The sequence below is a fragment of the Podarcis vaucheri genome (genome assembly GCF_965113315.1).
Source record: "Podarcis vaucheri genome assembly, chromosome: 4".
NCBI lineage: Eukaryota > Metazoa > Chordata > Lepidosauria > Squamata > Lacertidae > Podarcis > Podarcis vaucheri.
In genome coordinates this window covers 86,210,269-86,226,686 of record NC_138762.1, presented here as the reverse complement: position 1 = coordinate 86,226,686, position 16,418 = coordinate 86,210,269, and the positions used below count along the sequence as shown (strand labels likewise).

At 42.0% G+C, this 16,418-nt stretch overlaps 1 protein-coding gene across 4 annotated transcripts in view; it reads right to left on the bottom strand.

Annotated features, from left to right (window-relative positions):
- NALCN (sodium leak channel, non-selective) overlaps positions 1-16,418 on the bottom strand; it is a 187,514-nt gene that overhangs the window by 168,870 nt on the left and 2,226 nt on the right. For all 4 annotated transcript variants that reach the window (XM_082218531.1, XM_082218533.1, XM_082218532.1 and 1 more), the window contains exons 2-3: positions 9,886-10,032; positions 8,415-8,597 (exon numbers count right to left, since the gene is read on the bottom strand). In XM_082218531.1, coding sequence (XP_082074657.1) covers positions 8,415-8,597; positions 9,886-9,993 — 291 coding nt within the window. In that variant the 5' untranslated portion in view covers positions 9,994-10,032. The remainder of the gene's footprint in view (positions 1-8,414; positions 8,598-9,885; positions 10,033-16,418) is intronic.

Sequence of the window (16,418 nt, the reverse complement as noted above, 5' to 3'; positions counted from 1 at the left end):
TGGTGAAGCTGCAAAGTCTCTTCTTGAGGAAATGGCAAATTGGAGAGAGGATATTTCCAGGTTGTGAAATTGTCTAGGACACTTTTTCCCCTGGTGCGTAACTATTCACCACAGTATCCAACGCTATTTTTAAGCTTTATTTATTTATTTTTGCTGGCTCTGCAGTTATTCCATCAGCTCTTTGGCTCAATCCTGCCACCGTACTTGTTTTGTTTTTTAAGCAGCAAAATTCTTCAGCAAATGTGGATGGCCTCCCTCGCCCCCAACCTCCTTCTTTAAGGGAGTTCAACAGAAATGTCTAGCTATCATAGACCTGGTGCAGGGTTCAGCAACTGGTGCCCTCCCCAGTTAGCAGCAGAGAGGCAGAAAGAGGGAGCAGGGATGAAGCAGCAGCCTATGGAACTGGGGTTTGTGAAGAGGTCACTTCTGAAGCTGGAACAAATGCACACAGATCAAGCAAGAGAAGAGAGAAAATGCATTCAGAAAACAGACTCAGCTGAGAGGGATGTCAGGCATCAGAGCCAAACAGAGCTGCCAGCAATTGCTTTGGGAACAGGAACTGGATGAGTGCATTAAGCTTAATCTATCCAATTCCCCACAAATCAATACTTGCCAAGTGATACCTGGGCATCCTTTGAGGGCCTGGGGTGTGTGCAGGCCGCACCCCAAATACATATGCTTCTGTTTCTGTAAGGGAGGGGTCTCCAGCCATGCTAGAGGCACACCTCTCTCTTGGCCAGATTCCCATTTTTGTCCTCAGCCAGCCTCATACAGATTGAATGAGTTTGGAAACACAACACAGATGTTTAAGCGATAAATGACCCAACCCATGCCCATATGCAGGGAGATCCCCATATGGTGTAACTAAACCCTTCTTCCTTGCTCACCCAGCCCTGCCGGCATGTGCCTTGGCACAATACCAAGCAATTATGGGGAAGAAGATATCATTCCCCCACCTTACTAAAACTCTCCCCATCCAGAAGCCACTTGATGCTGCGGACGGTATGAAAGACAAATTAAGGTTCTGGTCAATGCGTGTTTGCCAACAAACAAAACACCAGGCATTAGAGTAGGGATAGTGTCTCCCCAGAACTCTCCACAAGCCACACCCTTCACTGCTCCTAAATAAAAATACTAACAACAATAAAAATATTTTTTTTATTATATATATATCAAGCCCAGCTGGCTGGGGCTCTGGGCGGCTTCTAACACATATAAAACCATAACATTAAAAACTTCCCAATACAGTGCTGCTTTCAGGTGTCTTCTAAAAGTTGTGTAGTTTTTTATTTCCTTGACACCTGGTGGGAGGGCATTCCACAGGGTGGGCACCACCACCGAGAAGGCCCTCTGCCTGGTTCCCTGTAACCTCACTTCTCGCAGTGAGAGAACTGCCAGAAGGCCCTCAGAGCTGGACCTCAGTGTCCAGGCTGAAAGATATGGGTGGAGACGCTCCTTTGGGTATACAGGGCCAAGGTTGCTTAGGGCTTTAAAGATCAACACCAAGACCTTGAATTGTGCTCGGAAATGTGCTGGGAGCCAGTACAGGGCGGATGTTATATGGTCCCGGCAGCCACTCCCAGTCACCAGTCTAGCTGCTGCATTCTGGATTAGTTGTAGCTTCCAAGTCACATTGAAAGGTAGCCCCATGTAGAGCGCATTGGAGTCCAATTGGTTTTGCATGTCTAGGATGTGTCCTTGAACTATGAAAAAGCCTCTTCTGGACAGAGAGGGGTCTGTCAGTGTGTGTACAGAGTTGCCTTTCATACATAGGAAAGAAAACTGAATTTGTTGCTCTGTCCACTTTTACATCTTGCCCTTCCCATGACTGGCATATGGCACTCAAGCAACTTCCCAGAAGCGAATTTATCCCTCTGGTTGAAGAAACAAAACAAAACAAAGATTCCTCGCCCCTGATGTACAGTAGAAAAGACTGGAAATCTAAAACATGAGAAATGTTCATGTGAGGCATCCATGGAGGGAGTAGGGAATACAAAACTTCTTATTGCCTGTTTTCTCTCGAAACTAATCATCCATTTGCCACAGACACCATATTGGAAAGTATCTGCCAGCATGTGCTGGAGCAGAGTTTTGATGGGGAAGTAGAAGCCTGAAATTGTACAGAGATTATGGGAATACAATTCTCATATGCTCACTAAATGTATTTATTGTGGTACTCTGACTTAAGAGCTCTGGCCACAAACATACTAGCTGCTCTTAGACTAGAGACATGTTGCTGCAGCTCTCTGTTTCCCAGCTGTAAAATGGGACCAATGTCCTCTCTATAAATGCAGAACAGTATGCAGTGGTACCGTGGTTCCCAAATGCCAAAAACCCAGAAGTAAGTGTTCTGGTTTTTCAGAAGCCGAATGTACAATGCAGCTGTCAACTATTGTTTCTGGGGTACCTGCACCAATCAGAAGCTGCACCTTGGTTTTCGAACATTTCGGAAGTCAAATGGACTTTCGGAACAGATTTAAGTTTGCCGCTTTTGTTTTTGCTATTTATTTTGGGTTTTTGTTTCTGAGGCTTTTTTTGGTTACCGTATTTTTTTGCACCATAACACTCACTTTTTTCCTCCTAGAAAGTAAGGGGAGATGTCTGTGCGTGTTATGGAGGAAATGCCTACGGGTGGCATGCCTACGGATTTTCCTCCGCTAAAAACTACGTGCGTGCTATGGTGGGGTGCGTGTTATAGAGCGAAAAATACGGTAATTTGTTTTTGTGACTGTGTGGGGCCCAGTTCGGCTACTGCTTGCTTGCTTGCTTGCTTGCTTGATTGTGTGACTGCGGAAATGGATAAAAGCCCCCCTCCCTCCAAACAATGACTATCATCAGTGCAGGGAAGAAAAAATAATAATTTTAATTTTCATCATCTACAATACTGTCTTATTTATTGTATAGTACAGTACATTGATTATTGCTTTCATTTTATGGATCAATGGTCTTGTTAGATAGTAAAATTCATGTTAAATTGCTGTTTTAAGGGTTGTTTTTAAAAGTCTGGAGCAGATTAATCCATTTTGAATTACTTTCTATGGGAAAGCGGGCCTTGGTTTTGGAATGCTTTGGTTTTGGAATGACCTCCGGAACGGATTAAGTTTGAGAACCAAGGTACCACTGTATATGCATATACAGTGGTGCCTCACAAGACGAAATTAATTCGTTCCGCGAGTTTTGTCGTCTTGCGATTTTTTTCGTCTTGCGAAGCACGGTGTCGGGAAAGTTTTGGAAAAGCTTCAAAAATCACCAAAGTCTTTAAAAACCTCAAAAAAGGCTACCACACCGCGTTATATGAGTTGCTCCTCGAAGTCAAGTCGCAACTGTATTAACGGTGTTAAGAAAAAGGAAACAAACTTGCAAGACGTTTCTGTCTTGCGAAGCAATCCCATAGGGGAAATCGTCTTGCGAAGCAGCTCAAAAAACAAAAAACCCTTTCGTCTTGCGAGTTTTTTGTCTTGCCAGGCATTCGTCTTGCGAGGTACCACTGTACTGCTTTATGTATTTTACTTTCTGTGTAGCAGGTGGCTTGCTTCACTACTTTTGTCATCTAGAGCCATCCTGCTCGGCATGTTCTTTTGGGTCCTGCTGTCTAGTTTGGAGGGTGGATTGTGCTGGCCCACCATCGCCCATCAAGACAACAAAGCTTTGCCTCTAGTCCCACCCACTCATGCAAAAGAAAGTGCCCCTATTTTCATCTGTGAAAATATTGAGTGGTATTGCCAGTTTATCTAGGAAACTTGTTGATAGGTGAAGGTAAAGGCACCCCTGACCATTAGGTCCAGTCATGACCAACTCTGGGGTTGTGGTGCTCATCTCGCTTTATTGGCCGAGGGAGCCAGCGTACAGCTTCCGGGTCATGTGGCCAGCATGACTAAGCTGCTTCTGGCGAACCAGAGCAGTGCACGGAAATGCCGTTTACCTTCCCACCGGAGCGGTACCTATTTATCTACTTGCACTTTGACGTGCTTTTGAACTGCTAGGTTGGCAGGAGCAGGGACCGAGCAATGGGAGCTCACCCCGTTGCAGGGATTTGAACTGCCGACCTTCTGATCGGCAAAATCTAGGCTCTGTGGTTTAACCCACAGTGCCAACCTTTCTTAAAAACACACACAAGCACACTTATTGCCAGTTAACAAAACAGAGGAGTGCCTCCTCAGCAGGAAAGGCTATTCAACTGGCACGCCCACCACGACTTCTGGCTGCCCCTTTCTCTGCCCCAGATAGGTGGGGTGGGCCCTTGGGAAGGGCCCTATGGGAACCTGCAGTTGTTTCACATGCATTCACTTGGATGCAGAACACTGATCCCTTTTGAGCACGTGCAAAGGATCGACCCCTCCAGGAAAAGCAAAGCGATGCCCATGCACTTCAGACTTCTTGCGGAGTTTCTGGTGTGCCCCAGCAACTGCACTTAAGCAGTGCCGCAATATCACTTGATTGATTAGATGAGCGAGCACCTGCAAACCCATCTCACAAATCGTTCTTACAGAACATTCTGCTGTGGTGAAGTCATGCACATGAAACCCTGAATTCACGAGAAGTGAGATAGCAGAATGTGCAAAAGTCATTAAAATATTTGCCGCAAGGATAAAAGGTGAAAGTAAAACAACAAAGCAGCTGGAAGATTTTGGAGAACCAGTGTAAAGCTCTTTCTAATACGCTTCCATTATCCCACCCGGGATGGACCACCACATTTTATACCACATTTTATACGAAGCCTCTAGACAATCTCTTCTAGGCAGCCTTAGTCTAGTGCAGCGGTTTTTAACCTGTGGGTCCCCAGATGTTGCTGGACTACAACTCCCATCATCCCTAGCTAGCAAGGTCAGAGCTCAGGGATGATGGGAGTTGTAGTCCAACAACATTTGGGGACCCACAAGTTGAAAACCGCTGGTCTAGTGGATTACAAAAGGTACCAAAGAACTGAGGTGGTAGAGCATGAGACCCTTAATCTCAGGCTCATGGGCTCAAACCGCACATTGGGCGAAAGATTCCCGCATTGCAGGGGGCTGAACTAGATGACCCTTGTGGTTCCTTCCAACTCTACAATTCTATGACCCATTTCAGACTGCAGGGTTGAGTTGACAAAAAGGGCTTCAGGCTACTACTGCTATCTAGAAGTGCAACACAGGGGAAGGACCACAGCCCAGGGGCAGAACTTTGCAACCAGAAGGTTCCCTGGCACCTCCAGAAGACTCGTTTGAAACCTTGGAGAGCTGTTGCAAGTCAGAGCACACAGTTCTGAGCCACGTGGACCAATGACTTGATATAAGGTTAGCCTCCTGTGAATTCCAGGCACAGTGTTGGGATACAAGGCTTGCCAAGGGAAGCAGACACCCATTAACAAAAGATGCTCCTATTCTGAACAGATGGCAGGATAGACATATTGTGTTAGTTCAATAATATATTGATTTTGACACATTGGCCTAGCCTAATTCTATTCCTCACCCACAAGCAGACATGCAACTCACAAATGCATAGCTTGACCCTTAAGTGAGTCGTCGTCCCCCCAATTTAATTCTAAGCTGGTGGTGCTGGTTTTCATTTTGACCAAAGCACATGGGCAAGGGAGGTCCAACTCTTTCCTCCCAAGCCACGACCCCAATGAAGATTGCCTTCCGTGCTCAAATAGCCTTAGCGGGCAGAGGATGCTCCCACTGGCATTGTTCTAAAAATGCAACCTTCCCCCCCAAAATTCATATGCACACCAGGATCCAAAGCGTAACTAGCATCACAATACGTGCTTGCTTTTAAAACTTAAAATAACAACTACGTAATCACAACCAGGCTTGTGTCTGCAATGAGTGGAAATGAATCATTTTTACCCTTTCCCTCCACAAAATGATCCAGACAAAAATTACCCCCCCCCCAAAGCAGCTGTTTGGCATTGGAGAGTAGCAGCTGGGAGTAGATTTCATTTGGACCACTGCTGGGGGGGGGATTGCTGATCTAAATCCCCCTTCCTGTGTGCCACAGTCTCAGTCCTGATTTCCCCTCCATGACCCTCACTTAAAGTTTTTAAAAAGCACACATTTAATGCAAAATGTGGTTTGGCTAAGAGAGAGAGGACAGAATGGACTCCTTTTAAGAACAAGTAGAACTAGTCAAGAGCACTTTTATGAATGACTCATACCATTCTATTGGCTACTATTGTTAACCCTAACCCTCAACAGCTTGACACTATCTTATTTGAAGGATTGCCTTACCCCACAAATGCCCACTTTGATCCATGGAACTTGTACTTTTACAAGCTCCATGCAATATTTGGTCTATACTTGCAAGGAATTGATCTTTTAGTGTGGCAGCACCCACGCTCTGGAACTTCCCGGCTAGTAATATCAGGCAAGCGCCTTTGCTGTATTGTTTTTGATACCTGCTAAAAGCCTTTTGTTTCCTTTTGGAAAGCCTATCCTACCCGGATGAGGAATTTTATTATGCCCACTTGTGATCTCCCAAAGTTTGTTTAAGATATCCACTTTGGGAGGGTTAGTGTGGCCAATTCTTACTACCAGCGAAAAGTAGTTTTTTTCCTTTCTGCAGACACTTTGAAATGTAGATTCACATGGATTCCCCTCTTAGAAATGACTCAGAACCTGAATTTGGCAATACTCTGACTGCTAACCTGTCTGCTGTATCCAGTTTGAACCACCTGCAAACACATGTATGGAGCTCCACCACAAGAGCACTACAACATGCCATCTCGGTCCAGGTAAAGAAAAAAATACGAGCTAGAAATTTACTTAAATGTGCAGGATTTTATCAAGGCTGCAATATCAAACTCTCTTGAGGCATAATTTGGGTAATCGTGATACAGAACCTTTTGGGGGGGCAGGTACTAAGCTTAAGCAGCTCTGATAATTAAATATATATTCCTTTCTCTTATTAACTGAATTTTATTTTTAACACACCCTTCAAGTGATCCCAGTGTGGGATGCGTCAAATATAAAATCAAACTAACGAAACAATTATTCAAGTGCATTAGAACAATATGAACATAACAACATAACATAACATAAAACATAACATAACATAACATAACATAACATAACATAACATAACATAACATAACAACTACATCTCCTTACTATGAAAGTCAGAAGCCTAATACATTAAGAATCCACATAATTAAAAGCCTAGCTAAAGAGATAGGTTTTTAATAGGTAAAGGACCCTTGACAGTTAAGTCCAGTCACGAATGACTCTGGGGTTGCGGTGCTCATCTTGCCTTATTGGCCAAGGGAGCCAATGTTTGTCCGCAGACAGTTTTTCCGGGTCATGTGGCCAGCATGACTAAGCCGCTTCTGGCAAAACCAGAGCAGTGCACAGAAACGCCTTTTACCTTCTCGCCGGAGTGGTACCTATTTATCTACTTGCACTTTGACGTGCTTTCGAACTGCTAGGTTGGCAGGAGCTGGGACCGAGCAATGGGAGCTCAACCCGTCATGGGGATTCAAACCGCTGACCTTCCGATTGGCAAGCCCTAGGCTCAGTGGTTTAGACCACAGTGCTGGCTGCCACCCAAATCAATCAATGTTGGCACCAGATGGATTTCAAGAGAAGGCTTTCCAAAGAACTAAAAGACTACAGCCCAAACTGTGGGGTTTGTTGTCGTAGACTAAGGTACTACAAGGCCTTTTTGTTGATCTATATATTCAGTAACCTTTTAAACAGTGTCTCAAAAGATTAATGTACAATATTCTGACAGAAAGTTGGCATATTATCAAATCTTTTTATTTGACTTCTTATGCACACACACTCAGTCCCTCTTTTATAAACACCAACATGAAACACACACACACACACATAAAATGATGGGAGGGGGAATGGTAAAACACAGTAAAATAATAGAATGGCCTAATATCCTGATCCTAAACTTTTATTATTTAATCAATGGGGCTTTTGTCAAATAAACATGCTCAGGACTGGAGTTTACAGGACGACATCGAATCTTAGTCATTCTCAGAGGAGACCCATCGAAGTCAAAGAACTTAACTAATTGTTAATATAATTTTTCAGTTTTCTGTTTTAGAAATTTAACTGCTTGTTTTACGTTAATCCTACTAATGAATTTAACTGTATACAAAAGCTTTTCAAATATTCCACAAATTTTCCCCATTCCTTGATGAAATTTCTTTCTTCTGGTTCTCTTATTGCTCCAGGATGTTTTGCCATTTCGGCATAGTCCATTAATTTAGTCTGCCACTCCTCCTTGGTCTTCTTTCCATTGATTTTAATGGGTCTATTCCGGGTATTACTTAGCAAGATATTGCCCAACGTGATCCAACATAGGCTTCCCTCAGATCCGTGATGCTTTCTTCCAGCTAATTTGTTTAGGATCAGGACCTAATGTACTATTTCTCGTCTTTTTTAAAAAAATAAAAAACACACACGTTAAAAAGTGTTTGAAAAGCTCACCTTGACTATGCCACGGATGTGCATCTTTGCGATCATCTCTGCTGTGTAGAGAAACATCAGCAGTGTATCTAGAGCAAAGGTCACATATTGAAGAGGAGGATAATGTTCAAAGGTCTTTGGGGTGTTCATGCAGACCGAAATAACACTGATGATGGCACAGATGCGTAGTAAAGAGTGCACCCACTGAAAAACAAGAAGCAGTAACAAGGCTTTCATCACCTTCTTTAACAGTACAAATATATGACATTTAACTATTCTTTTTAATGAGATCTCATGACCTACAGCTTGGAGCAAACTTTTCCACTCAGAGAGGGAGAGAAGAATGCGGTTTATTTCTCTTTTGCAATTAAATCAGCTGTGCGAATCATTCAGATTCTCCTTGCTCTGTGCTGTAGCATTTCTTTCTGCCTGTCTTACCACCATCGTTGCTGGAGATTAGAAACTATTTTCAAACAAAGAAAACATGTGTAACTTTTAGAGTCTATACTTTATCTGTTATTGTCTTACATTCCTGCCAGTTTTTTTCAGGAAGGCTTAAGGTATCCAAACCTCAAACTTGGCCCTCCAGATGTTTTTGACCTACAACTCCCATGATCCCTAGCTAGCAGGACCAGTGGTCAGGGATTATGGGAATTGTAGTCTCAAAACATCTGGAGGGCTGACTTTGAGGAAACCTGCCTTAAGGCATCCAGCTAAGATATACTCAAGAATAGATTCACTGAAATGAATGTGCTTACATTAGTCATAGCCATTATTTTCATTGGGTCTAGAAGGATTGACAGTGAACACAGTCCAATGTATTCAGGAATAAATAATTATAAAAAGTGCTAGTTCCACACTCTCAGAACTTTAAAATATAGAAAATGTGGGGAAATATTATTCAGCGACATTCTGGACATTTCTAACTTCAGCATTTGATAACTGTTTTACCTCATATTTAATAAAATCTGTTTCTAACAGGGCAAGTCTGTACATATCTACTGAAATGTATGCCACCCCACGTAGCTGTCAACCTTTCCCTTTTTTAAAGGGAAATTCCCTTATTCCGAATAGGATTCCTCGCAAGAAAAGGGAAAAGTTGACAGCTATGGCCAGATTTCCTTATCAACGTTCTATGGAGAAGAAAAGCAGGGTTGAGTCTTTAGCTACTCTCTTTGAGATCAACCGGGACATGGCCTAATTCCCCGTCACACTCCTTTCCCACAATTTTTCATACGTTCACTCATTTATCCATTCAAGACTCTGGAATCCTTTAAGTCCAAAGGCAGTCAAATTTATGTCACAGAAAATTTTCAAGTATCCGTAAGACAGACACACACATTCTGGTGAAAGCAATTTAGCAACCCCTTGAATTCAATGAGCACATATTTTAATCTCTTGTGTTAAAGTCAATGGGAATTAACAGGACTATGGCTTAATCAGGCTCTTATATAAAGGGTTGAAACTTTAAAATGTTTTTTAAAAAACTTACTGGTTTGTTAATCCACAGAATATCAGCGTTGTCTGACAGGGATTCATCAGGACCAAAGTCTGTCACTGGCTGGGCCTCTACCCTTGAGCTCTGTTTCCTTTTAAGCATACTTAAATTAGCTTTGGTTATCTAAAACTGTGAAATTCCCTGCAAAAGAAAAGAACATTATCATGTCAAGAAACAAATAAAAGCTGCTTGACCATCTTAAAGAATAAATTAATGCTCTGCCCAAACTAGACAGGAAGTTCTGGTCAGTTTCACCTCACTTTCCTCCTGTTCCCTTAATCTAGCCTCCAAGAAATTAGGAATTGCTTAGTACATCTCAATTGCTGAAAAGTTCAAATGGGTTCTTGATATAATCAAAAGACCCAGACCACTTACAAATATGAGCAACAGTGTTAATTATTAAGACAAGTAACTTAAAATGCATTGAATAGTATATGTATTGGATGTATTGAATAGTTTGTGTGAAATATGCAGCATTCAAGGATGTATATAGAAACCATGGAAGGGGAGGATGAGAAGTCAATGGATAAAGTAATTTATGATCTATGTTAAAATTTGAATTGGAAAAAAAAATGTTTAAAATAAGCTTTTCTTAAAAAACCAGAAGCTTTTCTTTTAGGAATTGTAGGTGTCGAAATTCCAAGTGACCAGATGAGACTTTTCATGTATGCAACTACTGCTGCCCGGACACTACTAGCCCAGAGATGGAAAGAGGGTGTAGTCCCTACCAGAGAAGAATGGCAGATTAAACTGATGGACGTGCAGAAATGGCAAAACTGACCGGAAGAATTAGGAATCAGGAAGACCAAAATCTCAATGTGGAATGGGGAAAATATACAATTTCTCTCCAAAAAACACCATTGTAAATTAAAATTATTAGCAAATTAACATTATTAGTAGGGTTGGAATGACGCTTGTAGTTAAAAGTTGGACTATGGTTTTATTGGAGATTTAATAGAATTGGACTAACAGGGAAGATGCAGGAGAATAAGTTAACATAAGGACCCACAAAAGGGGAGGAGGGAAGTCAAAGGGAACTTATGGAAATTGTTTTGTTTGCTTGATGCTTGTTTGTAAATCTGAAAATTTAAATACATTTATATGTGTGTGTGTGTGTATATATATAGTATTTTTTGTGTGAAAAATCAATAAATAATATTTTTGTTTACAAAGGGCAATTAAAAACAAAAACCCTACATTTCTAGTTTCTGGGGGAGATAAGCAAATCTAGTTAAAGCCAATTCTCCATCTGTAGCTTACATTTAGAATGAATGCTGTCTATATCTTTTTTTTTAAAAAAAGCATAGCAGGTCAGCACACAGTCATGGATTTATTAATATAATGTGATGTCCTTTATTAAATTAGCAAGGATCATCTTTTCAACATGGTTGAATACTTTTTTCTCATATGTTTACTGAAGCAAAACCACAATACAATAGGTTTTTTTGTTTTTTTAAGAGACAAACCTAACAAATCAAAGGTGCTAATTTTAGATTTTTGCCCATTATTCTATTCTCCTACGTTCATTTTCCTTTTTCACACCCCTGAGACATAATCAGTCAAATGCTTACCCACGTTTCTATATGCACTCAGACATAAGATGAGAGCTACACCCTGCCAAGCATTTTGTAAGAGGAAAGATAGATACACTTGGTTTACATATTAATTTGAAGGTCAAGATACTTTTTTCTGCAACATTGCAGAAAGATACTTTTTCACATTCTGGCAGAATACGTTTGCTCTTTTGTATCACCATAAAACATAACACTCCCAACATGTTTTCTTTAAAAATTAAGGAAAAACTGGCAAAGCTGCAAGATTCTGGTTCTCAATCAGGAAAAGAGTGCTGAATAGATACTTGCACACAGTGAGAGGATATAGTTGTTCACCTATATGGGTGAAATCCTAACCATGGTTGCTGCCCACTGGGGCTTAATGGAACAACAGAAGCACATCCAAACCATTGCTGAGTGTGTCAGCTGGGGCAGAAGGTGAGGGGGCAGGCCCCAATTGGGCCCAATGGAATTGTGTGACAGTAGCGGGATCAACTTGTGATTCAATAGATCCTGGGCCGGCAGAGCCCCTCCCTGGAACCTCACATTTCTGCTCCTTGCTGCAAAAGAAGCACCCTCTGGCAGTGCTTTCTTGGTTATGATTGGTCAAAGCTTGTGATTAGAATGGAAAGGGCAAAACTACAACCTCAGGTTGAATTCAAGATGTCAGATGGCAAGGGTGGTTGCTCACGAGTAACCAGGCAGGACCAGTCTTTTACACGTTTTATTTTGGTGCAAACTATTTACAGTGCACAAGGGACGCGGGTGGCGCTGTGGATTAAACCACAGAACCTAGGGCTTGGTGATCAGAAGGTTGGCGGTTTGAATCCCCACGACGGGGTGAGCTCCCGTTGCTCGGTCCCAGCTTCTGCCAACCTAGCAGTTCAAAAGCACGTCAAAGTGCAAGTAGATAAATAGGTACCACTCCGCCGGGAAGGTAAACGGCATTTCCGTGCACTGCTCTGGTTCACCAGAAGTGGCTTAGTCACGCTGGCCACATGACCTGGAAGCTGTACGCCAGCTCCCTCGGCCAGTAAAGCGAGATGAGTGCCGCAACCCCAGAGTCGGTCACAACTGGACCTAACGGTCAGGGGTTCCTTTACCTTTATTTACAGTGCAGAACCCAAAAGTTCATGTCTGCCTCAATCACTAGCAGAAGGGTGCCTGTTTCCTAGACCTCCTCCAGCATAAAAGCCTCGTTACGCCCAGCCTCTTCCTTCCCTCTTTTGCACAGGGTGGGGGATGGAGGGGGCGTGTTTCCCTCCTGGCCGGCTTTGCCAGAAGTGGTGCTGATGCTCCCACCAGCATCCTCTGGTCCTTTCACGTCTTCCCCACTGGAGGTGGGGTTTTCCTCATCACGGGAAGCGGAACAGCTTTGCAATATTTTCGGAGGCTCCCTGTAACACAACTGCCCCTCTGTTTCCTGCCCCTGTTCTGATGGCAGTTCCCTGACACAAGACTTAAATCAGTTGTAACAATCTCAACTGAGTCGTGAGCTACTCTGAGCTCCTTTTAAGGAAGATGTGAGGTATAAATCTAATAAACAGTAACAACGAACTATCCCAAGTCAATTAGTTCCCATGAGTCTAAGACTCAGTTGGATGCAATCTTCTATACTTTATTTGTGAAACTTAAAGGGGCTTATTAATATCTCTGAGGAGTTCCATGAGCACCACAAAAACATAGGTGTTGTTCTTTCATTTGTTGCTGTATAGTTTTTTAAATAGATTTATGTTTTTGTATTATTGCATTTAATATCTTATTGCAAGCGGCTGTAGAATGTGTTTTGAAGAATGGCATAAAAATACTCTTAAGGGTCACTTTCTTATTTTTGGGCATAACAAATAAATGCTACAAATCACATTTAGGTGGTCAACAACCCCAGATTTCCCTACATTTTCTAACATTTGTAAAAGTTGTCTGGAACTGTCCACATTCACATTTTAGCACTTATGGTCTCCAAATTTCAAATAATCACTGCAACATTATACTATCTATGAAAGGTAAATAGAAAATGTATGTGTGGGCTATTTTGCAATATGCCTTTGGAGTCCCTTTTTCCAGAATCAACTTCTGTATTAAGAATGCATGAAGCTAGAACATGCATACTTAAAAAAAAAAAGTGGGGAGGGGGACTATAAAAAGGCCATGCCAATTTGCTTTCTCTGTCAGCAGAGGCATTTTCTCTGCACAGCAAGAATCAGAAATAAACATTAATTTGGGCACACTGCCATTGCTTAATATGTAGGAATGCAGCCTCATTTTTGTTAATGTGCAAATCAGAATATCACTCTTTCAGCTTATTTTTAGAAGCAAGAGAAGATGATGACAAAGAAAAATACCTGACCGCCCCCCCAATAAAAAATTCTTTTTTCCAAAGCTTTTAAAGGGGGAGAAATTCATTGGGAATTTAAATCAGAGCAATATAAGTCAGCACATTGAGAGGAAAGACACACTCTGAAGAAGGCCAAGGCAATGACTAGAAATAACACAAATAACTATGTCAGCCAGCCTTCCTTTCAAAAAATATTAGCTCCATCCGCTCAAGCGGGAGAGCCACCCCCTTTTCTTCATATTATTATCAGCCATACTGGGTTTTTTTCTCCTTCCAGATAAAGCTACCTCTTTTTTTATTTCTTTTTTGGCCACCAAAGATATACCTTAATTATAGGCCCTGTCACTGTGTGTGCAAACAGGCAACAGTGCCATTCTCACCATCTCTTCAGTCTTACTGAATTCAGTGGAGCTTACTTTGAAGTAAGTAGGGTTAGGATTGCAGCTTTGGTTCTCTGAGTGCCAGTCCTTATCAACAGGCTTGGGGGGGACGCCAGGCTTTGGAGAAGCACAAAAGAACCCTCAGGGACAAGGGAACCCTGATGTTATGTATTGAGTTGAATAGGATCCAAAATGCAGCAGTCTGATTGGTCCTAGAACAATAGGATCCAAAATGCAGCAGTCTGATTGGTCCCAGAACAATAGGATTCAGAATGCAGCAGTCTGATTGGTCCTAGAACAATGCAGCAGTATGATTGGTCTGCAGGAGCCACCCAGTCCAGCTCCAGATGGAAGTGAATTTACAGAAGCCGTCCTGGTTTCTCGTTTCATCCCAGAATTTCCCGCTTTTTCTTAAGACATCCCTATTTTCATCAGAGAAATGTTGAAGGGTATGGATGAAGAAATTCCCAATTCAACTCCCCACCCCACGGCTTGGTTTTCACAACCCAGATCTAGTGGCTTCAGTAAGGATTTCTGCATGGATAGCTCAGCTGGTGCTAATAATGCCAAGGTTGCAGGTTCAATCCCAGTATGGGACAGCTGCATATTCCTGCATTTCAGGGGGTTGGACTAGATCAGAGGTGGCCAACTCCCAAGAGACTGCAATCTACTTACAGAGTTAACAACTTGCAGTGATCTACCCCATTTTTGCGGGGTTCAGGTCAAAGTTGTTCAGCTTTTTTAGAGAGGAGGAAAGCCCCGTTTTCTTGCGGTTCAGATCAAAGTTGGTGAGCTTTTTGGGGGGAGGAGGAAAGTCCATTTTTTAGGGGTTCAGGTCAAACTTGTTGAGCTTCTTTGAGGCAAGCCAGCGATCTACCAGTGATCTACCAGAGACATCCAGTGATCTACCTGTTGGACGTGCCTGGACTAGATGATCCTCAGGGTCCCTTCCAACTCTACAATTCTATTCTTCTGCTTCTACCAAGATCCTATTAAGATTGTTTCTGCATCATGTGAAAATTGTGCTTTGCAACTTTTGACTCTGCAGGAAAGGATGTGACAATTTGCTGCTAGCAGTCAGTTCCCATGGCAGCTTAAAAAACAAACTGGGGAATGGGGGGCAGGAGAGAAAAGAAGGAAAGAAGGGGAAATATAATTGATAGGAAGATAGTAGGTACATATACAGAACTACCCCTAATCAGCAACCATGGTTGTTGTTTTTTGAATAAGAATATTTTATAACTGAACAATTCTGAAGATAGCAATAAGGTAATGAGCAAATAAAAGCTAATTATACCAAAAGGGCATGTGCTGCCTTTGGGTCCTTGTGCAAATCTCATTTTAACCCAGCGAGAATACTGCTGAGGAGTGGAGGACCATATGGCAACCTAACTCAATTCTCTCTACCAGAAAACCTGAAATAAGCACATACACAGTTACATGGCTTGGGTTTCTGACTCTGCATAGCTTGAATGTAGCATATAAAGGCTGAAGTGCAAAGGGAAGAGACAGTCCTGTATAAGGAAGTTTAAAGTTTTATTGTGTTTTTATATTTTGCTGGAAGCCGCCCAGAGTGGCTGGGGCAAAGCAATCAGATGGGTGGCATATAAATATAATAATAATAATAATAATAATAATAATAATAATAATAATAATGTGATTCTTTTTTTAAAAAAACAAAGAAACCCATGTATAATAATTTAGACACCCTGCTGAAATGCACTCCACTCAGTCAATGAACACTAAAAATAGTATAGCAGAACTAAGCAGTACTGTATTGTGAAAGGACAGACCATGGGGTCGTATGTAAACACTTTGGACTAGGTCTCCACAGAGAGAGCACAGTAAAGCTAACTGCAGTGTAGTGATTAGAATCATATCATTGTAGAGTCAGAAGGGACTTCAAGGGTAATCTAGTCCAACCCCCTGCAATGCAGGAATCTCAAATAAAACATCCATGACAGATAGCCATCAAACTTCTGCTTAAAAGACTCCAAAGAAGGAGAGAGTCCACCACCTCTTGTGGGAGTCTGTTCCACTGTCAAACAGCTTATTGCTGATGTTCTTTTAACTTGAATGCATTGGTTCAGATCCTAGCCTCAGGAGGAGGAAACAAGCTTGCTTCATCTTCCATGTGTCAGCCCTTTAGATATTTGAAGATAGCTATCAAATCTCCTCTTTACCAAGCCAAAGATACCCAATTCCATCAACAATTCCTCATAAGGCTAGTTGACACATAAGAACATAGTGATGGATATG